The following is a 25,525-nucleotide window of genomic DNA, read 5'->3' as shown; positions in this document are numbered from 1 at the left end:
CTTTTGTTCAGATGCACATGGGATCGCAAACAAAACAAAGATTCTTTATTATATTTTGCAAAGAGTGAGATTAAATTCCTAAATCTCCAACATTAAAAGTGCCAGGTAACTTGTGCTCTTGTTTACAGGTCCAAACTAACACCAGAGACGAGATATTGTACCCGGGTGGCGATGCTCGTTCTCTGTTTGTGTTGTGAGGAAAACAAACAGACTTTCTGTTCACCTGGGGAAACGCTCGCCAGGATTTTATCATCAGCACACAAGTGGAAACGTTCAAGTAATGCACCTTTTTGTTTGTGTCTTCTGGGTCCTCTGTCTTCACACAATCACTCCTGACTGAGACGTTGTTTTCGCGCAGCTGTTGCTCTGCTGCTGTTTGAGTCTGAAGAGGAAAAACCACCCGGACAGCGTCCTGCCTCCAGAGTGCGTTTAGAACCAGGCAACAACAACACTTTGATTAGGCTAGATGTGTTTTTTTATGAATAAAATAAACACTTTGTCTCTTGGGAAACATTGCTACCAACTTTTTTTCAAACACAGCAGCGGGGTCTCTGGTCTTTAGCTCCAAACTATGACGCTACCGAACTCTCTAGTGTCAGTTTTGCGTGTGAAGGGCTCCACGGTCAAGTTAGCAAAAATACCGAATATGCAAAACTTTGCTGACAAACTTCACAAATTAAACTAGAACAATTTAACCTCGTTTGGTTTCACCAGCTGCTGTAAATACAGTTTGTCAGACGTGCTAACTGCAAATTACATCAGTTAACCACCATCAGTAAACGGCAAACCCTTTCCGTGAAGACTCAGGCGGCAGCGACTTTTCCTCATTAAATTTGGTGATTTGTTGTTGGTACAAGTTGTCAAAGACGGTAACGACAACAACACAATAATGGAAGGCGATAAAGACAATGTGGGTTAAAGTTTGATGCTGGAAATCGCGTAATTCTCTCCTAGAAAAGGCAGCGTGAACGAGGTGACCGTCTCTTTTTCTGCTCTTGGTTTCCTCCGTCAGGTTCCTCTTCAGGCTGTTCACCTCTGTCATCCCTATGAGTGCAGATCCATCGTCGGCTCGACTGCGTCTGGTAGGAATGTCAACACCTCAGTGCTAACTTTGGAGCTAACAGAGCTAACTTTCAGGAAACTCTGAATCAGAGCCAAAACCAGAAAACATTTCTGGATAAAATAAGATCCAGTGTCGGTAGCTGGTGCCACTTCCTGTAACTGGAACTGACGGCCGGTCAAATCCGTCTCTGGTCGTTTTATTGAGTTCTCTCCAGCTGCTGTTTTGTCCTCACTGAGCCACCGTACAGTCGTGGGTGCAGCAGAGAGCGACTGAGACACATTCGCTAAATGTTTCAGAGGGAGAGCAGACGGCAGCTGTCCGACCTGCGCTGTCACATATGTTTGATACCCCATGATGCAAGTGGGCCAATTAAGGGCGTCCCGCAGGAGCGTTTGGAGCCGTGTGCTTACCGACGACACACACACACACACACACACACACACACACACACACACACACACACACACACACACACACACACACACACACACACACACACACACACTCGGCTGTCACATCCTCAGTGACGGCGTCAGAGGAGAATCAGCGGGTGTTAACAGGTGCAGAAATGAGATGAGAGATTCACAAAATAAGACTTTGACATCCGGTCCAACATCAGAGCGGCTGCATCAACTGCAACAACTGACTGCTTAGTATAATATTCATGTTTTTAAACCTGCTGATTATGTAAAGTTGTGTGTGTGTGTGTGTGTGTGTCAGGGAATGTGAAGTGATTGGCAGTATAGAAAGCAGAAGAATAACACTGACTCAGCACAGAGTCGTGTTTGTTTTCAGGCATTTCTCTCCAATATTTACATTTTCTCTCTCTCCGTTGATGACTCATCACTTTAAAGGATAAGTTCACGTTTGTAGTTTGGAGGATTTGTCGACATCCAAAGTAAACTGAACCAGAGTTTAGATCAGTTGCAGCCTAATAACAATAAATATGTGAATCACTACTCTGGTGTCGGCCTGCAGCCGGCTGCAGAACTTCATCTCCTACATGTGTCATAAAGAATTAAAAGAGGAGCGGAAACAGTGATACAGCAACACTGTTGTTTCTTCCTGCTTATGTAACAGTTATTATGAAGCCGCTCAGTCAATCAGTGTGCTGCAGCTATTACAGGCCGTAATAAAAACTTCAACTCCTGTGAGACTATTTAAAATTATAAATAACTCTTTTATTATTATTTCCCAGTCAATAAGAGAGATGCTCAGTGCAGCCTGAGGTCCTGATACGGTTTGAGTCCTGGTATGAACAGTGAGTTAAAGTGTGGTGGCGTCAGGTGGAGCAGACAGACGGAGGACCGGCCGCAGCTCCAGTTGGGGCCTTTGGCTCCCAGGGGCCCTGTCAGCCCTCCATAAGGTCTAATGAGCGTTCCTGAGGGACTCTGTTGTCGTTGCTTCGTGGTCAGACGACACACTGCTGGATGTTGTTCTCCACTTTATTGTAGTTTAGTTTGATTTATGCACCTTCATGTCCCTGATGTGTGGTGGAGTGTTTCTAAAGGGAGCAGTGACTCGGGGTTAAACACGTGTGTCACTGTCGTGTGTTGAGTTTTGGTGTGTTAAACCTTTTCCAGAATAAAATGTTGACATCCTCCATCCTCCCTCATCATCATCCTCACCCTCCATCCTCCCTCATCATCCTCACCCTCCATCCTCCCTCATCATCATCCTCATCCTCCCTCATCATCATCCTCATCCTCCCTCATCTTCATCATCATCCTCCCTCATCATCATCCTCACCCTCCATCCTCCCTCAATATCATCATCATCATCATCCTCCATCCTTCCTCATCCTCACCCTCCATCCTCCCTCATCATCCTCACCCTCCATCCTCCCTCATCATCATCCTCATCCTCCCTCATCATCATCCTCATCCTCCCTCATCTTCATCATCATCCTCCCTCATCATCATCCTCACCCTCCATCCTCCCTCATCATCATCCTCACCCTCCATCCTCCCTCAATATCATCATCATCCTCACCCTCCATCCTCCCTCATCATCATCATCATCCTCCCTCCGCCACATCCTCCATCCTCCCTCATCCTCCATCCTCCCTCATCACCCTTCATCCTTCATCATCATCATCACCTCCATCATCCCTCATCACCCTCATCTTCCTCCATCATCCTTCCTCCCTCAACATCCTCCATCCTCCCTCACCCACATCTTCACCCTCCATCATCATCATCATCCTCCCTCACCCTCATCCTCCCTCGTCATCATCCTCCCTTACCTTCAAATCCTCATCCTCACAACCTGGCAACCCCCCAAAATATTTGTATTAATGTATTACAATCATTAAATTATTTGTAAGCGTTTTAATCTTTAATAAACTCACCAGTTACTTTAATCTCCAGCCTCTTCAAACATACTGACTTCTCGTGTGTTCTTCATATAATCATGTTATTATTATTAATAAAGCGGTATCACGTCATTAAGATGAGAAACGTAATAATACTGTAGACATAAACATGCATCATCACAGCACATGAGATTTTGGAGGACCGAGCCCACAGCAGCAGACACGCATGCGTCCTGGCGCTCCGGTCTGGCAGCGGGGATGCAGCTCCGCCGCCGTGGCTCAGTGCGCCCCGAGCAGCCAGAGCGCACGGTTACAATGAGCTTCTCCATCGGTCCGACTGAGAGCCAGCATCAGAACCGACCTCCGAGCAGCACGCACACCGCCGCAGACCCTGACCGACACCAGCTCCGCCCGCCCGCAGCAGGATGCCCGGGGGAAAGAGAGGGCTTGTGGCACCGCAGAACACTTTTCTGGAGAACATCGTCCGGCGTTCAAGTGGTGAGTCCGCGCGTCGGAGCGAGGCTTGTGTCTGGGTTTGGCTCCTCCAGGCGGCTCGGACCCGGACTCTGCTGGAATACAGTGTGCTTTGATATCACGGAGGTGGAGGTGAAGGTGGAGGATAAACCCGCACAGTCACACTTCACAGCGGCTCTCATGATGCTGTGATGGAGTTCACCTTCTCTCTGAAGGCTGCACGCGTAATAACTAACGTTAAACCGGGTTAAGTTACATGTAAACAGGATTATTTCCACCGGGAGGAACGTGTGATGCAGTTTTGGGGAAAATCTAATTAATTTCTGGTTCATGTCGGCGAGATGTTCACCGGGAGTCACAGTTTACGCACCGATTTATTCTCCGCTGTTCGACTTTTTGGAGACAAAATTATGTTTAAAATAGCGACAAACACCGAGGATTAAAAGTTTAATGTGTGTTAATGAGTATTAACAGGAGCTGAGCCAATAAATCTGCAGCATTATGATCATTAATTAGCTGCCAACTCAAGCCTCTACCTCGTTTTATTATCTGTATTTATTTGAGGAGAGAGTCGACACCCTGCGTCATCAGAGCTGCGTTCTGTTTATTGGACTGAAGTGACAGGTTGTGAGGTAAAATGAGCGATCAGCTGGGTTCAATAATAAATATCCGCTCAGTTCTTCATCATCTTAATGTCTCCAGTAGAACTCGGCTCTTATTGGCTCGGTTTTTGTGGTTTTATCGGGCTGCAGCTCGTGTTTCTCTTCCTCTCCATAAAGTGCGCCGCGGACTTGGCACCGGCCCTGAGAAAATACGCGCACTCTCTGATTAGATTGATTGCTTTCTCTCTCTCTTTTGTCTTCCCAGAAAAGTCAGCAGGGTAATTGGCCGGAATTAAAGTCAGGGTGGGCGGAGATAAAGGTCAAGAAGACGCTTCCAGAAGATGTTTCAGGCCGTCATGGCGGCGTTTCTGTCACTGTGCGGCTTTTTTGGAGAGGCTTGTGTTGGAGTTGTTGTGGTGTTTTCTGTGTTTTCTGCTCTGAGAGATCACAGCAGCTGTTATCTGGATTGATCTGAAGAGCTCCTGATTGTTTTGCCTTTTAAGTTTAAAGGAATCATGAACTAAAACGGAGACATGGATTAAGTGAAGTCCATTTTATTCATATCCCTCATGAGTTTCACAGATCTGTGAGGCATAAAACAGGCTGGTTGGATGAGTGAAGCCCCACCTCCCTTTAACAAGGATGATTTCTACAGTATAATACAGTTTGTCCGAATATCAATTATTGACAAGGACTCATCGATTAATCATTTAGAAGAGCAGATGCCAGCTACTTTGATAATCAATTAATCGTTTCAGTCGTTTGTTCAGCAAAGATGTCAAACATTTGCAGGTTCCAGCCTCTAAAATGTGACGATTTGCTGCTTTTATTTGCATTTCTGACATTAAATCAAGAGTTTTTGGAGCAAAAGATGAAATTTGAGGTCGTTACTTTGAGCTTTGGAAACATTTTTGGACATTTTATAGACTATAAATGATTAAATATGAAAATAATCAGCAGATGAATCAATGCAAACATTATAACAAGAGAGACATTAAAAACTAATTATTCCTCAGTGTTTGGACCTTCAGCCTCGAACTACAGATTATTTATTCAGAGTATCCGGATACTATAAGTGGAAAGTATATTATTATATTTAAAATTAAGCTGGTCTGACAGGAAACTTCCTAAAAACTCCACCAGCGTTCCACATTAAAGCGTGTTCACAGGTTTTAATAACACCTCATAATGACCTTCATTAATAAAGAGCGAGTTTATGGTTAATTAAACTTTAGTTAATAGTTATTTGACTGTTTCCAAACACTGAAGTTGTTTATAAACAACATATAAAGCAGTTTAATTAAGAATAAGATCATTATTATAAAATTAGCATCATTTAATGTTGATTATTAAAGTGTTTGCTGCAGGTTTTTCTGATGATTTGACTCTGGTGATGTCACTGTGTGGCGAAGCTGCATTGTGGGTAATGTAGGCAGAAGGGTTTGAAAAAGTGTTGCTCTCCTGTCCAGTACTCGAGTAAATGTACTCAGTTACATTCCAGGTTGGTTGTAGAGTTTCCTGTGGGCGTCGGTGCGACCGCGGGTGTCTCAGATCATCACAGTCGGCAGTAACGTCGTGTTTTCTCTGCATTAATTCGTCTTTATTGTCACTTGGGTCTTTAATTAAAACTGTGAATTAGATGTAGAATTAAAAGGTCTCATGTATTCTGTCACAGAACTCCCTGACAGTCGGATCAGAGCTCAGATAATCTCATCAGTGGGTTTCAGTCGAGGCGTCCAGTCCCCTGATGGTCTGAACGGCGTCCCGGCTCTTTTTCTTCAAGCAGCTTCTGTCGCCGTCGGCCTTCAGGCGGCCATATTGGTCGAACTCGGAGTCGAGCTAAGTAATTGGTTCTGATGAAAGAGGAGGGCGGGAAAGGTCGAGAAGATTCTGGAGGTTTCTGTGTGTTGGGTCACGTCTTCGTCAGCTCTTTAATTCCACAGGAGGCAGCGGCAGGTTTTTAGGTGATGACTTTAAGGAACTCAAGTGATTGTTTGGAAAGAGATTCTGGGAACAGATGAGGCTGATATCATACATTACCCACAATGCACTGCAGTGTTTCTGGATTTGTTCTGACTGCTGGTGATCCACCACCAGCAAACTAAACCTGTCAGCGGAATAAAAAACGCTACTTGCGATGCAGAAATGCAGAGTTTGTCCTGCGGGTGGCGCTGCAGTAAACACCATGTTGTTTCCGCTCAGACTCAGCTTGTCAGGCTCACCTCTGCACAACAAGGCTGGACTCAGCTTGTCAGGCTCAGCTGGACTTTGTTAGAGTCTCTGTTCGCAGTGATCCACACAGTAGTTTCATCTGATTCATTTTCAATCTCATCGCCAGAATGAATGTTAGCAAAGTCAGTTTCTGCAAAACTAGATACAAGTTCAACCTGCGTGTGTCGTTATGTTGCATCTTTACTTTTGTTTGGGTTGAATTTCTGTTTCTTTCTCGTCACAACTCTGGTTTTATTCTCTGTTCAGGTAAAGGAACAAAAAACACTTGGTCAGGGTTAGAAAAACATCTCGGCTCGGCTTAAAATATCGGTTTTCGTCGTCCACAATCGCAGATGAAAATGTGCGCCGGTCTCTTTAAAAAAACACCTGATTCTGATGGCACAAGAACAGATGGAAATGTCTCCAGGTGTCCTTTAAAGTATCTAACAGTGTGAGAGCCTCCACCTCCTGCTGTGACAGGTAAAAAACAACTAATTATTGATTGGTTCACATGTCATCCACAGACGATTCTGTGGTTTAGCAGAAGTCAACTGCTAACTTTATATCCTGACTGGCACTTTTGCTTGAAAATGTCTAAAGAAAATAAGTATTTTTAGTGCAAAAATGTGTTTAAATGGTGCAAATGTGGGAATTCATGGTCTATTTCAAGCCTGGTTCTCCTCTACAGGACATTTAAACATGCAGAACGATCAGAATCTACATGATGGTTCATGACTGTGTGACCGTTTTTGGAAAGAAATTTCCAGAAACATATTTTCTGCCATTTTTTGCTGCTCTGAGCTCCACACAGCTGATGCTGACGGAGCAGGATCAGCAGGTTGTTTTGCATTCACTCTCTACTTTTTCCACACTTCTCATCACTGGCAGCACTCTCAGAGCTGTTCCCGTCACAAGAGGAGCTCACTTATAGAAAACTGCAGCGAACACGGTTTTCTTTTTGGCAGAAAAAGACAGAAACTCTTGAACACACGAGGACATAAAATCAGTCCAAAAGCTCCTCCTCCTTCTTCTTCTTCTTCTTCTTCTTCCTCTTGTTAATAATTCACATTTTAATGAAACACGCTCATGTGATTATTTGTTCGGGACTCTGACGGATATACAGAACCCATTTTTAGTTTTATAATGAATCACATAACCCGCCGCACTGCTGATACAACAGAGGATTTTCCCTGACTGCAGCGAGAACATTTTTTATTACAGTTGGTATTTTTTTTTTAATATCATCTGATGGATGCCCGGCGGAATCAATCGACTGTGCTGTTGGAGGGTTTTTACTCATCAGTGTGTGAGAGGAGCTGCTGACACACCTTTGAGAAACTCGTCCGTCGTGTTTCACTGCAGAGATTTTAACTGCTGTGTCACAGTTTAACTGCTGCGTCGCGTGACGCCGAGGGAAACGCTGCACACTCGGGATGAATCAATCGTTTCATCCACAAATTCACTAATTTCCTCGCCAATTTTTTTTTCTTTTTGGCGGAGCAGATTTGGCAGGTGTTGAAGGACATTATCTGCAGTTTCAGCTCATTAATTACAAATTGCAAATACTGCTGACCGTCTCTTAAAGCAGGGCGATAGTTAGTCTGACCTTTTCAAGGAGCCGCGGGGTCCGGGTCAGGCCTGATTGCTCTTAAAAATAACTTGCAAGATTTGAACTTTACCTGCAGTGCTGTTAAAAGAAAAAAAGTGTCGCAGTCAACACTTGTGCAGAAACGTTAGTCTGCTTCTTTCTTCTGCTAGTTGGAAGGACCGAGCGTCTGAGGCTTCATCAGTCGCCGTACAGAAGCTGACTGTCGACTTGTTGGAGTGTCGACAGTTTTGAGACGCTCTCACTCAACTAAAATGTTATTTTGAGGTTTTTTTTTGTTGATTAAAACATGCACAACGTATTGAGCGTCATGTTTGGGTTAAAATAAGCGTGTTAGTTATTTCAACGTTGTGTTTCTTGCAGTGATGTGCACAAGGGTATGGCAGTCGCCCCCCCTCGTGGCCCAATTGTTGAAAAACGCGCGCTAAGGTGCCCTCCTGGGAACCAAAACACGCACTAAAGTGCCCTCTTGGGAGCCAAAAAAGCGTGCCAAAGTGCCCTCTTGGTTGGCAAAACACACTAAACTGCCCCCTTGGCTGGTTAAAACATGATAAACTGCCCTCTTGGGAGCCAAAACACACACCAAAGTGCCCTCTTTGGGAGCCAAAATGTGCACTAAAGTGCCCTCTTGGGAGCCAAAATGCACGCTAAAGTGCCCTTCTTTTCGCCCCTGCCCTAAAAAAAGTCTGTGCACGCCACTGCTTCTTAAATGAAGTCTGGGTGTGTTTGACCCGTCCGTCCAATCCGATCTCTTCCTCGTCCGTTGACTGATTTCCTTCTGATCTCGAGTCTTATTACTGCAGCCACTAGGGGTCACTGTCTACAATTTTTTGATAAGTTCTTGGTTGTAATAAGCTTCTTGCACAGACGATTGTACGGCTGCTTTTCTGGTGGAAGAGCTGCTTATCGGGTTTGATAATCAGCTCTACTCGAGGATGCTGAGGTCAACAAGTCATATTTTCGGGGACAACCAGAAGAGTTCACATAACGTTATTTACGTATCACACACGTAGGATTTTTAAGGTTGGCTCAGGTGTGTAATATGTGACAGCGATGACGATACGACTTGAGATGATAATAAACTGATATTTCCCCGCAGTCACCACAAATGTTACACAGTTTAATCTTGGGGGTAGCTGACGATTATCTAACTGTGAATGCGTGACACAGGTATCTGTGAATAATGCATGTATATCATTTTTCATACTCGCCTGGCTTCGAGCAGGTGTTTTATCACGAATGCTTAACGTTGCAATGACGATAAAAATACGATTTAACAGTCAGAACTAAAATTATAACTTCCAAAACTGTTGAAAACATCCATCCACAGTTGACAGGCGAGCTTCTGCTTATTTTAGTTTTATTTTATATTAAATATTCCCTCTGAAAAAGCTTTACGATGACGACAGAGGGTTTACTGTGATCGATGACCGAAGTCGAGCTGATTTAAAGCTTCTGTACGTCTATTTTTGTCACGCTAACGACACAGCAGGCCTACAACGTGATGTGACGTACGTGTTTTATGGTTAAATGTTTAACAGTCTCAACCTCTTTCATCACCCTCCCTGGTGACTGCAGCTATCCCCACGTAGAATATATGGAATTAATAATTAATATCTGTGTGGTTATGAAAGACAGAGCGAGATGTTCCCAGCGGCTGCGTCTGCTGCAGCCGCTGGTTCCTCTGTGCAGGTTTAACGAGGGGATTGACAGATAGGGAAATTATTTTCTCTCTCATAGATTTCATGGTGGAGCCTTCGGGGGGGATGATGGTGATCATTCCTGCTAATAAGGAAGATGCCTGCGATCCTCTGCTCCTCGCACAAACGAGCTCTGAATTCATCCTTTTTTTTTTATTGGTGAATAAGTGCAGCTGGTTAAAGGTCGATCACTTGTTTTCCTCGTCATTAAACAGAGTCACCAGTCAATCACAAGCGCAGTGACACCTGACAAAGATCTTTCAGTCACCGTCAATTATGAAACATTAATCTACATTCAGCTTTCAGATTCTCTCCGGCTCTGATAGGAATATTATCTGAAGGTTTAGAGGAGGTTTAAAGAGTGAAACGAGCCGCGGACGTCACTTATTAAAGATTACTACTGAGGAGGAGAAATCATAAATGTCGAAGCACTTTTTTTTTTTTGCTGAAGATCGGGATAAGTAACTGTTTGGCAGGAAGGTCGAGATGATTCAAACCGACCGTCTTACTCAGCGCTTTGATTTCAAAGGGCAGGCGGTGTGCTGCAGCTTTTAAAGGGCCGCTCCGTAGTTTTTTTAATACTCTGACGGTGATCGGCTGCTGTGATGGACTGTGAGGAAGTTTTGTTACCTTCTTGTTTCTGTGTGTAGAGAATAACTGAGACCTCAATCCAGATTAAACCACCTGAACCAGTGAAGTTTTCTAGTTTGGAGCAACAAGGCTGATTTTTTTTGATTCAGGTTGCAAAATGATAAAGAGTTGTGACTCCTTCAAATCTTCTCCAGAGGCTCAGAAAGCTCTGCAGCCTTTTATCTGTGATTCATATTTGATGTTTTTTTTTCTGTCCCCTCCGTCCGACAGAGACCAGCTTCCTCCTGGGAAACGCCCAGATCGTGGAGTGGCCTGTAGTTTACAGCAATGACGGATTCTGCAAGCTGTCTGGCTTCCACCGGGCTGAGGTCATGCAGAAGAGCAGCACATGCAGGTACAAATCATCATTTAAACACCGTGAAAGTTCACTATTGTTCTTTTTTTAATGCACGTCTAAAGCGAAATTAGTTTGAGTGCAGTAATGGAGCGACGATGACTCTGTAGTCGTGTTCCTTTAGCTGCAGCCACAGTGTGACTGTTATTAGCTCTGATCTGTGATTCCTTTACATCTGCACACTGGATCTATAGTGAGGAGATAACTTATTTAGCGTTTATGTGTTTTTAATGGTTTAAATGCTTCAGTTTATGTGGACCTCCGTAAAAACCAATATAGTTTTTCAACACCGGCTTCTTAAAACCACCCCAGAGTCGCCCTGAGTCATTGTTTTTAAGACTGAAACCACGTTCTTCTCAAAGTGCTCCCTTTTTATTCCTGCAGAAATCTCCTGAATATGTTCTTTTTTTTCCATCCGGTTTCATCCATTATTAAGCACAGTGAGAGAGAGAGAGAGAGAGGATTAAAAAGTGACATTTCTTTGGTACCTTCCTGCTTCCGTCCCTCCGCAGTGATCATTAAAAGTGCTGTTTACACGAGACCGACTTCGTTTACAGCCGGAGAGCGGCTACAAAATCATGCAACAAAAGTGTGCAGCTCAGCGGGGTAAAGCTGCGAGGGGAAAAAAAAGAAAAGAAACAGCATCTGGTATTTTCTACTAGAGAGAAGAGATGGTACAGCGCTCAGCGAGACTCTGAAATGAATCCAATTTAGAGCTGCCAGGGGAGCTCTGCCCCGTCCAACCCGAGGACGGCGTCCTGTTCGCCTGTCAGTCAAGACGTTTTTAAAGGACGCCTCCTCTCCTCAGGCCTCGACTGGCCGGCGGCTAAAAAGGCTCCCGAGCCGAATGAGAGTCGAGGCGGCGAGATTTATCCGTCCACTCCCTGCTGCTCCGAGCTGATGGGAGGACACGGAGACCAACAATCCAGTCAGACGTGACACTGTGAGGATAGAAGAGCTCACACTCACAGGCTGCTGCCAGCGTGATGGAGGACGGAGGCCCGTTAATGCCGCCTGGAGACATTTTGGGAGATTCATTGTTGACCTTTGGACTGCGGGACAAAGCTGTGACTTTGTGACATTAGAGCAGACGTATCGACACTCCTCATTACGACTCGAGGGTCACAGAAGGTCACGTGTACTGGAGCTCATCGAGAGAATGTTATCAGCGATGAAGAACGTGGTTTCTTCACACATAAAGAAATGGATCCACTGCCAGATGTTTCTGTCTGTGGGAGGATGTTTTTTAGGTTCATGCATCCAGAGATCAGATGTGACTGCAGTCAGTGGGCAGCGCTGGCACGGACTCCTCATCCATTTTTTTAAATTAAAAAACATCCAGAAGACGAGTTTCCAGCAGCTCTTCGGTGTCAAACACCAAAAGAATTCTGTTTTCGTTTGTGATCGATAAGGAGGAAACTGCCGGATGTTTCTCGTGTATGTATTTGCAACTTGAAGTCCTTGAAGACGCTGCTGCTGTTGGGACAGAAACTAATCACTCAGACTAATTATATTAGCACAGATTAAAATGTCCTCAGCCCTTTAAGGAATAATTACAGCCATGCTGGGAAACGCACGCTGCACCGATCCAGAACCGGTCCTCAATCCCTCACCGTGAGCACAATTTATGCTGCTGCTGCGTCGATTTACTCCTTAAAACCAGACTGAAGCTTAATGGACACTTTACGGCACGATAACAGAACGACGCGGCCGTTATAAAAACATGTGATATACTATAACTCCGGGGTCAAAGGTCGGGTCGGGTCAGTATCGATCGCTGCTGTGTCTCATAAAGCCTGTTTCCTTTTTCCAGTTTTATGTACGGAGAGCTGACGGACAAGAAGACCATCGACAAAGTGAGACAGACGTTCGACAACTATGAGTCCAACTGCTTCGAGATCCTGCTGTACAGAAAGAACAGTGAGTGCTCGCTTACATCATTACGTGACATCACGTCTCTCGTGTCATCGCTTCCGTAACGCTGACAGGATGAGACGAGACTTTATGTCCTCGTGTCTGGATCGTTGTGCTGCAGCGGAACCATTACTTTCATTACCAGAGAATCTGTTGAGTATTTAATCTGCTGATCCGTTAAAATAAAAGGAAAATGGTGATGAATGCACAATTTCTCACAGCCCGAGGTCGATGTGTAGCACCCAAAGATTTAATAACTCAACCGATACTAGTAATAAAAAGTCCTGACTGATAATGTAAACTCATTTTTACTCATGATGGTAATTCCTCTTTTCAAAACTGATACTTTTCCCTCTGAAATCTAAAATAAAATATGTAAATATTCAAAAGCAAACACATATGAAGTGTAGAATCCAAGGGGTGTAAAAGTGACACTTGTTTATCTCAAACGAAGATAAATATATTTAATTTACAAGGATTTAAAACACAGAAAAAGAAGCAAATCTTCACTTTAGAGAAGCTTTAACTATAGTTTAACATTTTAACATCGGAGTTTATTTGCAAAAACAAGAAGTGACTCGCGAACGTTTCTACAGAGTTTTACAGAGAATTTTAGTGTCTTTCAGCTCATTGTTTTGGTTTTATTTTCCACCCATGATTCAACTGTTGGCTCTGATAATCCACTCGTAGAATATCTGACAGTTAGAGACGAGCGGTTGAATTTGGCAGCTAAACAAACCTTTCTCAGGTGTGGAGGAGACCAAAAACGGAGCTAAAAGGCGACTGATTATTGGACTATGGATGATCACGTCTCTGTAACATCTGGATGCTTAATAAAGCAACTTTTTGCCATCGGGCTGCAACTAATGATTAATTTCAGGCTCATTTAATCTGCTGATTTGTTTCTAGATTAATCGATGACGTATTTAGTCGATAAAATATTAGAAAATAGAGAGAAATGTCCAAATCAGTGTCTCAAATTCCAAGGTGATGTCCTGGAATGTCTTATTTTGTAAATCCACAACGCAAAGATATTCGATTTGATGATATAAAGCAGAGAAAAGCAGGAAATCTCCACAATTAAGAAGCTGAAAACTGCATTTGGTGATTTGTTATCTTTCACTTGGCGGCTCGACTTGTTTCTGCAGCTCCAGAGTGTCAGAAAGTTCAGTTATTGCATGTTTAACAGCTAATAAATGCTTTCTACTTCCTACTCTGACATTTTAATGCATCATTTCTTTCTTCAACAGTAATCACATCATTATAATTACATTTATTTAACCACACGGTTGGTTTCCACCTGCAGCTGCTGAGTAACGCTCGTATTAACTCCTCTCTCGTGTCGACAGGATTATTTCATTTATTCATGATCTACATGAATTGATGGTTAACGAAACATGTTTTTATGAACTTTCAGTCTCAGGTTCATTTACATTCTCATGCACTTTTCTGCCGATTTGATTCATTTTGTGTTATTTCAATTTTCCAGCAGAGAAGTTTGTCACCTTGTTCAAATTCTGTAACATTTATAATTCATACGTGTTTGAGGCTATAGATGATTTAAACCCCTGTTCATGTTATATGCCAGCTAATGGATGAATAGTACAGAGAGGTCAGATACAACCTTTATGGATGAATTAATAAAATGTAATAAGTTCCAGTGTAAATATGGATGAAATGTAACCTCAACAGGTCGTTTCGGGTAAAAAAACCCCCAGCAGAATCCTCTTCTCGGTGCGATAAAGCAGCAGAAGAGTGAGCAGTACATTTCTGGATCAGCAGCGTTGGTGAGGAGCACAATGAACAAAAGAGTGCAGACAGAAATAGTTTCCAAAATGTTCCTGTCTTCCAAGAGGGATGACCTGCGAGAGCAGAAAGCGAGGTGGAGGAGCACGAGGCAGCGAGGAAGAAGCGGTAAAAAATGGAAAAAGATCAATTTCAAAATGGCTCAAATCTGCTGACAAGTGCACGAGGCCCTTATAGAGGCCGATATAAACGAGATGGATGGTGACGACCAACAACTTGTAGCCGCAGAAGTGATGATATTAAGGTTCATGTGCAGGTTTGTTGAGCTCTCCGGAAAGAGGAGGGAATAAAGTTACGGAGAAGCTGAAAGTACAGCGAGTTCTCTTAAATCGTTGACCTGAACAGTAAGTCTTTAAACCAGAAGCAAGTCGAAGGATCAGATTGTTCTTATGCAGATTAGTGGGAACATCAGGGACGTCGTGTCAGTCCCAACATGAAGGATCAGTTCGGTACAGTGACGATAATCAAACAATGCTGTGATCTGATGCTTTCATCGCGTTCCTGACGGTTGATGCTGAGATTATCCGATTGTCTCTCTCGCAGGAAGTCCCGTGTGGTTCTACATGCAAGTGGCTCCCATCAGGAACGAGAACGACAAGGTGGTTCTGTTCCTCTGCACGTTTAAAGACATCACCCTCTTCAAGCAGCCCATCGAAGACGAAACCACAAAAGGTGAGTGTTTCACCGCGGCAGGCAGGCAGGCAGGAGAGAAGCTTCCTCCTCCAAACGTCTTTGCACAAACACAGCAGCGTCTGTGTTTCTGAAGATTATATTTTGGCTGTTTTATTATTAGATGACTCACAGCGTGGAATTCGAGAAAAGGAGAGCGAGTTCCTTTGATGGATCTTTTTTTATTTTATTTGGGGCTTCTCTGTTTTGTTAGATAGCGTACAGTAGAGTTACAGGAGAGCGGGAACAAGACGGGTGATGACATGTGACGAAATTTGCGAGTGGGAATCAAAAGAGCCAGCTGGCTTCTGATTGGACATCCTCCTCCTTCAACCTCTCTCTCATCATCATCCTCCTCCCTGATGTTTTCATCCTCTGGCTTTTCATCCTGCTCCTCCTTCTTTGTGTTCTCTCTCTACTTTGTCTTGTCATTTCCTCGCCATGGATGCGGGGAGTCGGGTTAAAAGGAGAAAGTATAAGAGAGAGAGAGAATATGAACAAAGGTGTCTTTGTTTATCAGTGAAGTGTGTGAACTGCACTGCAGACTGGAGTCTCTGTTAGCAGGCTGAGTTATATAAGCTCCTCTGTGAAACTTCTGTATGACAAGTGCATCCTGAGTCTCGATGTCAATAAACACATACAGCACTGGGACAGACGGACGTCATGTTTCTACACAAAGAAACAAAGAAACTTGATGAAGAACATTTGCCGAATTTACGAGAAAACCCAAATAATGAAGAATTTATCAGAGACAGAGTTTTCTAAGGTGTATAAAGTGTCTTCTGACTCATAAACTTACAAAATTGAGTGATTTCATAAGGGAGTCTGGTGGATTTCTCTCCCTTCTTCATCTCCTTGCAGTTATCGACTGTTATCTGTGAAGCTGCTTCAACCTGCGAGACGTTGGAGTTGAAGTTTGCCGTCTGCAGTGCAGCTTGACTCACATGACTCATCTTCTTGACCTTCATCTTTATCTCTGGTCTTGACTACATTCCCATCAGCCCCGGCTTCACTAGCCACTAGCTGCTAGCACGGCTATAAACTCTTGTCAGCTTCTCCTCTCACTCTTCTCTTCAGCTCACTCTTCCTCCTTTTGTTTTGTCTTGTTTTCTTCTTTTCTCACTCGTCTTCTACCTCGCTGATGTTTTCACGCTTTGGCTTTGCATCATTTTATTCTCCTCTCACTCTCCTCCTTCGCTTCCTTCCCTTTTTTATTGTCTCCTTCGTCTTCTCTCTTACTATTCTGTGTAGCACTTCCTCTTATCTCCCTCCACTCCTGTTCTTTCTCTCCACTGACTCAGAAATGTTTTCTTCTTTTATCCAAAGCTGCGGCAGGACAAAAGGAAAAAAAAAAAGAACGAGTCGAGTCTTGTTTCCGTGCGATGCGGGAACGTCTCGAGCTGTCGGGTTGAGTTTGAGGAGGTTGTGATGCTGTCAGGAATCACAGGAGATGTGGGTGGCGGTGTCGTCCTCTGCGTCCTGACTGATGCACAGTGTCAGCTTTCCCGCCCCGGGAGCCGCCCACGGCGACGCTGAGCGGGTGTGTTAGCCCTCTGACACCCTTCCCCCCCTTCTTTAACGTACACACGCGTATATACAGTAAACACGTGTGCACACATGCAGCGAGGTCCTCCCTCCTGCTGCTGCGGAGACCTGCTCTGAGTTGTCATCTGTTCATTCGCTCATTATGGGCGCTCAGCGACACATGAATAACTTGGGTCGAACATGCAATTAGAGCTTGAGTGGAAGTTCTATTGTCACATCCGCGCGTTGATGTTTGGCGGCGCACTTCTGAGGCGGTTCTGTGATCGTGGCGATTTGAAAAGAACATCAGAGGTCAGACTGAGAGAACAAAGGTCACTCAGATGTCTCGCTAATTAAATGAATCTATATGAGCCGGAGGTGAGGACTCGGGTCAGGCTGGAGTCACAGATTCGACGCCGTTAGACTCGACTTGATGAAATCAGAACGGACTCGCAGCTCGTCCTGGACACCAATGACTTCTGACTTCACAGCTACAAGTCCTGCGAGTTGAATTACTGTTTTTATCAAAGAAACACGGCGGATTTGAAGACAGATGGATGTTACAGCTTCAGTTCTCCGTCAACGTGTCCTTAATCATGTAATACAGGGTGGTGACGAGCATTAACAGTCCACAGGTCGGCCACTCATGAGTTGTGATGTGATGTTTGGTGTGCACAAAACGTTTGGTTGAAGTCTTAATTTCGTCCTTTCACCACGTTTTATTCACTTTGCACAAAGATTTTAAATCGCTCATAGTTTTGGGGGATTCTGATGACACAATCCTGATAACACGTGATCTATTACCACTGAATCGCACAGCGGTGTGTTTGACTTCAGCGTGCGGCTCGTTGGAGGATGCAGCATGAGCTGCTGTGTCACAGAGCGGCGTACTGCAGGCTGCAGTTTAACCCGCCTGGTGATTATAAAGGGTGGGAGAGGCTGTTTGTGAGGAAGGGGGATGCGCCGCTGCAGGCGTCGGCAGCTGAGTCCGCTCGTGCTGCAAGACCCAACCTCGCTCTGAGCTCCGTCTCTGGCTGCTCCTACGGCTCGGCACGCCAAAACATGTCAGCGTCAGCTGATGGGAGAGAGATCCCGGTCTGCTAAAGATGTCCATCCTCAACTGAAAATAACCAAATAGATTGTAAATGTGTTCTCTGCACCCGCTGACCCTGTGTGTTCATGCCCCGGCTTTTTAAATGACCCATTTTTTCCAGTTGTTACTCTGTCATCCTCCTGCTCGTACTATTATTCATGTGCTCAGACTCTGTGTTGTTGCTAACACACGTGGAGCCTCTTCACCTGATAGTGATTCATCAGGACGGCATGAAAGAGCGTCAAGATTTACGTTAGCAGGTTCCTTTTCAGTGCGTTCAGAACAATGTGCTGCGTGCGTGGCCTCCGTTTGTTGTTGGTTATTACAGTCAGCCTCTGGCAGCAAAGCAGGTACAGTGACTCACGTCAGCGTCATCGGTGTGGGAGAGCGACGCCGAACATGTGTCACTGCAGAGCTGCTGGTAAACATCATGTTGTTGTTTTACAGTGGCGGCGTTCACGGTTTGCATCGTCAGCACCTGTGAAAGCTTCACAGACGGCGGTTAGCTCAGCCTCGGGCGAGACATCATTTCAGGTAGACAGCTGATCAGAATGAGTGAAGAGTGTCGAGGCAACAACACAGACGCCTCCGGGCATCGAGCAGAAACAGCTGAGCTTTTCAAATCTGGTACAGTCGCAGTCAGACGTTGCTGAAGACCCAAAATATTCATCTAAGAACAGCAACAAGGAACTTTCATCAGCTGCAAATGGAAGTGATGTTGCCTCATTATTTGGCCTTTTGGTCTTTTGGGCTGAAAATCAACACGAGGCAGCAACATTAAATCCAGTGTTGGCTCCCAGAATTGGACCAATACTTGAGATTTCATAGATCATTAGTCGGCCGACCACCAGGCGCCAATTACGCAAAACCTCCTAGCTGCAATCTGCACCAAGAGACAAATTTGACCACTTTCACTAATCAAAAAAGAAAAAGTGCTCATACTTGCAAACCTCTCATGAGCAGCTGAGAGCCTCGCAGGGACCAATCTGCTATTTGTGAGACGTGCCATTTGCACTGCGTGTTTAATGGACGCCTGCAAGATCATAAAATGTGTAAAATGAGCTCCTGGCTGACGCGATTCAGACGTCTTTTGGCTTCCTGTGTCAAGAAGCAGCAAAGATCTATTCAAACTCAATTACAGATATCTATTATTCAAGTGTTACATGTCCATGTGGTTATTTTGAGTTCATTCTTCTTCTCATAAAGGCAATTCTAGACTTTATTATTGATATTTAATAGTGGAATTGTGACGTAGGAATGACATTTCAGATATCTAGAATTGCATTTCAAGTGTCTCAAATATTAACTAGTCAGAATTTAGTTTTCCAGCGATCAATATGGCCGCATATCGGAAATACCAATGAAATTACAATCTTCCAGCTGTCACGATCCTTTTCTAACAGCTGTAAATGTAATTGTAGATTCCTGTAATCATAATTCTGATGAGTGAAAGAGGAATTACTGATATCTACATTATAATTAAAACCTGTAAATCAGTTTTGATGAGTTAGAATATGATTTTTACAAGTGAAAATACATTTGTTTTATTTAGAAATTGGCTTTTTGCATGATTTGGCGCCACCAACAGTTTCTGAGTGCGACACCTTTGTCATAAATACAAAAATAACTACAATAAAACTTACATCATGTTGCTTTAAATGTATAAAAGGACTTTGGCGAATGAAACAAGGCATTCTGTAACACGGCGCTTGTGAACGCAGCTTTCGATCATCACTTCTGTTTGGAGAAGAACAACACTCTTATCTTTCGCCTACAAACATGTAAATGAACATTTTGCATGCTGCACGCTTTAACGTACGTGGACCTCCGAGGTGCCGCGGAGTCGATCCAACCCGAACGTCTGCTCCCGTGCGATAACCTCGGCGACACGCGGCACCTGAACTCTGCTGCTCCCACCTTCCTCTCACATCAAAGCCTGATGTGTAAGCTCGTCCTGAAGAGCACAAAGCGTTCCCACACTCCTGAATGTTACAGAAGATGTTAAATATAGTCAGTTGTTGCTGTGTGTGTGTGTGTGTGTGTGTGTGTGTGGACTCTTCGGCGAGGAACTGCTGATCAAAAATCTCATTTCAGAATTCACTTCTGCGGCTCGTGCACCGGTTCTGCTCCACAGTTATTTTTAGCTCGGGCCTTTTATTATTATTATTTTTTTATTTCCCCATTCCATTGTGCTCCAGTCTGATACATCACACTGTGTTGCATTCTTGAGAGCGATAGTATTGGTGGTGCAAACCGTGAATAAAAAAAAAAGACGGCTTACGCACTCGTCCTGCAGATTCTGCGCGGTGCTTTCTCGTCCGTGTGTCGGCCTGTACAGTGTGAAGCCTGCGAGCTGTCAGTGTGTGTTTACATGAAGGGCCACCGAGACAAATTTCTCCATTTCTCTTCATAATGAAAGTGGTGCCGGGGTCTGAAAAAGAACACATCAGTCTGCTTTCCAGGCCAATGACTCGCTATTATTTTGGAACAAATCAGGGCACGTCGCTGTTCTACAGTGGCAGTATATACAGTGGATTATGCAACCAACAGCTACTGAACAGGCACTCGAGAACCTTTTGCTTGAATAAACAGACTTACTGCGCCATTAAAAGTCAAACAAACAAACAAACGTTTGCAGTCAGCCAGCGGGAGTTCAAAATAAGAAGCTGTAATACTTTATTTGACATTTTATTTACAGGGACTGACGTTAAACCTGTCAGGATCATAAAAGAGTCACGATGAATGTTTATAATTGTTGTCACCTTCAGCTACAGCAACGTAAAATGTCATAAACACGTCAACAATCAAACCTAAAGATTCGATTTTGCATCAAACTGTCGTGTAGAGTGATGTGCACAAGGGGGGGCCCAATTGTTGAAAAACGTGCGCTAAAGTGCCCTCCTGGGAACCATAGTGCCCTGGGAACCAAAACATGCGCTAAAGTGCCCTCCTGGGAACCAAAACATGTGCTAAAGTGCCCTCCTGGGAACCAAAACATGTGCTAAAGTGCCCTCCTGGGAACCAAAACATGTGCTAAAGTGCCCTCCTGGGAACCAAAACGTTCGCTAAAGTGCCCACTTGGGAGCTAAAAAAGCATGCCAAAGTGCCCTCTTGGTTGGCAAAACACACTAAACTGCCCCCTTGGCTGGTTAAAACATGATAAAGTGCCCTCTTGGGAGCTAAAACATGTGCTAAAGTGCCCTCTTGGGAGCCAAAACATGCGCTAAAGTGCCCTCCTGGGAACCAAAACGTTCGCTAAAGTGCCCTCTTGGGAGCCAAAAAAGCGCGCCAAAGTGCCCTCTTGGTTGGCAAAACACACTAAACTGCCCCCTTGGCTGGTTAAAACATGATAAAGTGCCCTCTTGGGAGCCAAAACGCGCGCTAAAGTGCCCTCTTGGGAGCCAAAACGCGTGCTAAAGTGCCCTCTTGGGAGCCAAAACGCGCGCTAAAGTGCCCTTCTTTTCGCCCCTGCCCTTCAAAAAGTCTGTGCATGCCACTGGTTGTGTGTGTGTGTGTGTGTGGATGGTTTTGACCTCAAATAAAGTGCTTCAAATTGGATTTAAGTCATTAAGATGTCATTAAATATTATATATTATATATATATTATATATTTATAATAGTCCAGTTTGACGACAGGTAATAACAGGTAGTAAAAGTAACTGGAGCTGAGAAAACCCTCATCCCGTCTCAGCTGCTCGCTTCTTGTAAGTGTTTCAACATGGTTCAATAGATATTTAACATCTTTTATCACATTTTTAGCATCATTTCTTCCATAACTTCCTACTTGTGTTGGTGAGCTGGTGTGTTTAATGCACTTCTCGCGCTCTCTTTGTGTTGTTTAATGTGTTCATTCATGTGTCTTCTTTGTTTGCACTGTGTATTTTTCGTCACGATGATGCTGCACTATTTCAGTTTGTCGTTTCAGCGGTTGAAAAGTCAACAGGGACTCAAACCACTCTGTGGAAGCTAATGGTGGTGCATTAAAGATTAAAAAGCGAGGTATTAAGGCGTGCTTGGTTTCTGCTTATGAATGAATTAATAGTTTTTTTTTTATCCAAGTGCCCGGCCGACATGTGGCTGAGACACTTCCTACGTTACATCATATAGAAACGAGAACACAAAAAGCAACACGACAGATGTTTACGTGTCAAAGCAGAGAAATGAAACATTAACGGTTACGTAGAGTCGCAGTTCTGTTCTGAAGTACAGTATTAAATGTTAACGGACCGTCTTCTCTTTCTCTTGATGGCTCTGGGCTTTTTAAACTGCTTTTCACCAGCATACAATAAAGTGTAAAGTGTAAAGTGAGTTACAAAAGCTTCACTGCAGGAAAAGATATTGTGAAATCTCTACTTTGGCCCACGAGCGCCCACGCTTCTTATCTATAGAGACACGCGGCCTGTTTGAGGTATTAACATATAGAAAACCACATAAAAGGAAGCGGCGCTGCGACTGAAGATCTGTAGTGAGTTACACAACAGTCACTACAGCAGGTTGTTCTCGAGGGGAGGGCGAGAGATCAGCACTCACAATAAACCAGATATTCACCTCGCTGCCCAGCAATGAATGGATGTATTTGCCTCCATTTGAACGCAGAATGAAAGGAGGGGGGGTTCTCTCACACGGCCGGAGGCCCGAAGGGTTAAAAGCTATTTCAAAGTACGCTTTTTGTCCGTAATGGTTCCCTTCAAAGGGGCCGGGTCGATCACGGTGTGGGGCTGCTGTGTGTGGCGTGCCTCTGTTGTGCTGCTCGTCGCCCTTTCAAACATTTTGAGTTTATTTTTAGAGCAGAACAGCGGGAGCGCCCGTACTCTACGTCTGTGTTCGGCCGCGGCGTGGCAGGAAAATGATCACACAGCTGGACGGGCCGGTGTTATTTAAACTGAACACAGGACTCTGTTTTTTTTTTTTTGCAGTAATGGTTTAAATATGATAATAAAAGCTGAAACCACAATACTGGACACAAAAAGGGGAAAGAAAGGCTCAAACATGGTCATTTTTTATCGTACTCTACTACGTACTCGCTATGTTTTCATAGAATAGATGATATGAAACGTATAAAGGTCATTTAAGAGTTAAAGGAAGAAAACAGGATAAATATGTTGATCGGGAAGCATGAGACGTGCTAAACACAAAGTCTGATCCAGAGAAACACGTTTCTCATCAGCATCTCTATGAAATCAACTGCAACATTCAGCTGCAGTCAAATTTATTAGTTAAATAAAAAGAAATCGATGCTGACTTTGTCTTTTTTGTCTCGCAGAATGGTTAGCTACTCTTAGCTAACGTCACATTAGCTGAGCTGTCAGGAGAAGTTTACCAAAAGTGGAACAGAACTAAAATGTAATTTTAAAGCCTCACAGTAGCTATTAATTAATTATAGTAAATGTGGACTAATTACATATTTTATTTAATCTGGTTTGGTAGTTGAAGTTCTTTGGATGTCCAAGTAAAAATACTGATTAAATATGTATCAGTGCTGCAGTGAATCATTTAAAAACTATTTCTTAGCACTCACACAGTTTTCACAGTATTATATATTGTTTGTTTTGCACAGGAGTCACAACCTTTGTGAGAGCGGCCTCCAGTCAACTGACTCCCAGATGATCCTCACCCCCAAACACTGTGTACAGAGTCAGTCAGAGTCACAGCCCAAAGTTTTCACATTCGCAGGAAATATATACATTAAATTGTCAGAGATTCTTGTAGTATTGATCCCCTGAAGGAGAAACTCTGACCACACAGAGGTCGGAGCAGAGACCCTGCAGCTGCTGGAGATCCGTAAAAGTAAAAGTTGTGGGAATATTCTGTAGCTCCAGTGCGTCCCCGGAGTCATGAACTGTATCACTGAGCGCTGCCTGACTGTGTTCTACTGAATCTGATCTGAGATGTGTTTTTTGTCCTCACTCCTGCAGGATGGACCAAGTTTGCACGGCTGACGCGGGCGCTGACCAACAACCGCAACACGCTGCAGCAGCTGGCGCCCATCAGCAAACACGAGGTCACACATAAACAGTCCAGACTGGCCGAGGTGAGCTGACGACACACACACACACACACACACACACACACACACACACACACACACACACACACTAAATGTTGTTGCTCTAAAGCAGTTTGCAAGAAAAATTCAAGTGGAGGTAATTATAAAAACCATGACAACCAAGTGCTTCATGCCGAGTTGCTCGAGCTTCAAACAATTTCTCTTGGTCTTCATCATTCTGCAGTAAATCAGGAGCTGCACATGCAAACGAAGGAAAAGTCGCTATGATGATATCAAGAAACTGTCAAACAATAGCGGCAAAGTTTGCAAAACTTTAGCTGAGATACCAACAAGGTGTGAAGTGTAACATTATCTTAACGAGGAGCAATTCGACATATGCTAACAAATTATGGATTAAGATTGTAGCAATCAAACGTCAGCTAATGATGTCCAACGTATGCTAAGCTAACATCAATCCAATATCAGGTAATAGCTTGTAAAAGTGCGTTAAACAATTTCTGCCATGACTATTTTTGGGCATTTGTGTTATTCCACATGTCAATGTTTGGTTTCACTTGTGCTCTTCATTAACACCTTTCATAAAAACTGCTCCAACATAGAAAAATAACATCCTAAACTTTAAGCAGTGGACTTAAAACCTGACTTTGGTGTTTATCAGTGACGATAAAGACGACCAGCACCACAACAGTTAACTAGTCCGTCACTCCAAGTGCCTCCTCGGCACGACACACTACAAATATGCCACCGTAGCAACTCGCTGCTCTTAGCATTATTTCCGCACACATAAATCCTCCATATGAAACATTAAACACCGCATTCAAGCTGAGTTAATCCACGCTCACACTGACTCGTCCGTTAATAGACGGACACAAACATGCAGGCGTACTGTACTCCGTCACGCCCTCGGTGCATCCATCCGCTCACATGCCAGCCTCCCCGGAGCTGCAGTTGTTGGACACAGCGAGCGGTGCGTTCTCTTCCTGAGAACGCGGCGCTCCTGTGGACTGCCGGTGCTGTGAATATTTCATGATGGGTGGGGAGACAGAAGCAGGGTGCTGTGGGCACTCTGAATGATTGTGACTGCTGCTGCTGCTGCTAGAAAATTTAGAAAATGGATTTCGGAGTTGGGGGAGAAGACGGTTTGTGTTCGTCTCATTTGCCGGAGCTCACCCACCTGTTTTATTCATGAAGCTTTGAGTGAGGTGTGTTGCCTCTAATCAGAATTTGTTTGAGTTTCATCCCTGCTTAGCACATGAGGCGAGGAGCCGTGTGGGTGTTCTGGCAAAAGTGTTACTTCCAGGGCTGTTTAAAGGTGATGAGGGCAGGAGGCGATGAAAGAGAGGACGGAATTGAAAAGGAGAAAGGATGAAAAGAGCAGCGGAATGAGAGAGGTAGTTGAATAGGAACAGAGGGGCAAGGTAATGAATTAACTAAGGAAGGAAGTAGGAGGAAACAAGGAAGGAAGAGAGGACGGTCACGAAGGAGGAGACAGGGGGGTTGAAAGAAGTCTTTCTAATGAGAGATGGTACACTATGGAAAGTGGGAAAGCTTTACTCA

General features: G+C 44.1%; 1 protein-coding gene across 1 annotated transcript in view; it reads left to right on the top strand.

Annotated features, from left to right (window-relative positions):
• Positions 1–3,633: 3,633 nt before the first annotated feature.
• Positions 3,634–25,525, top strand: part of LOC115566387 (potassium voltage-gated channel subfamily H member 5-like) — a 126,163-nt gene continuing 104,271 nt past the window's right edge. Inside the window, exons 1-5 of the mRNA XM_030392229.1 lie at positions 3,634–3,875; positions 10,832–10,955; positions 12,769–12,875; positions 15,219–15,347; positions 23,877–23,992. Of these exons, the coding sequence (XP_030248089.1) occupies positions 3,803–3,875; positions 10,832–10,955; positions 12,769–12,875; positions 15,219–15,347; positions 23,877–23,992 (549 nt within the window). The 5' untranslated portion in view covers positions 3,634–3,802. The remainder of the gene's footprint in view (positions 3,876–10,831; positions 10,956–12,768; positions 12,876–15,218; positions 15,348–23,876; positions 23,993–25,525) is intronic.

This window comes from Sparus aurata, chromosome 16 (genome assembly GCF_900880675.1).
Source record: "Sparus aurata chromosome 16, fSpaAur1.1, whole genome shotgun sequence".
NCBI lineage: Eukaryota > Metazoa > Chordata > Actinopteri > Spariformes > Sparidae > Sparus > Sparus aurata.
The sequence above is the reverse complement of the archived record's forward strand: the minus strand, read 5'-3'. Positions and strand labels throughout refer to the sequence as shown.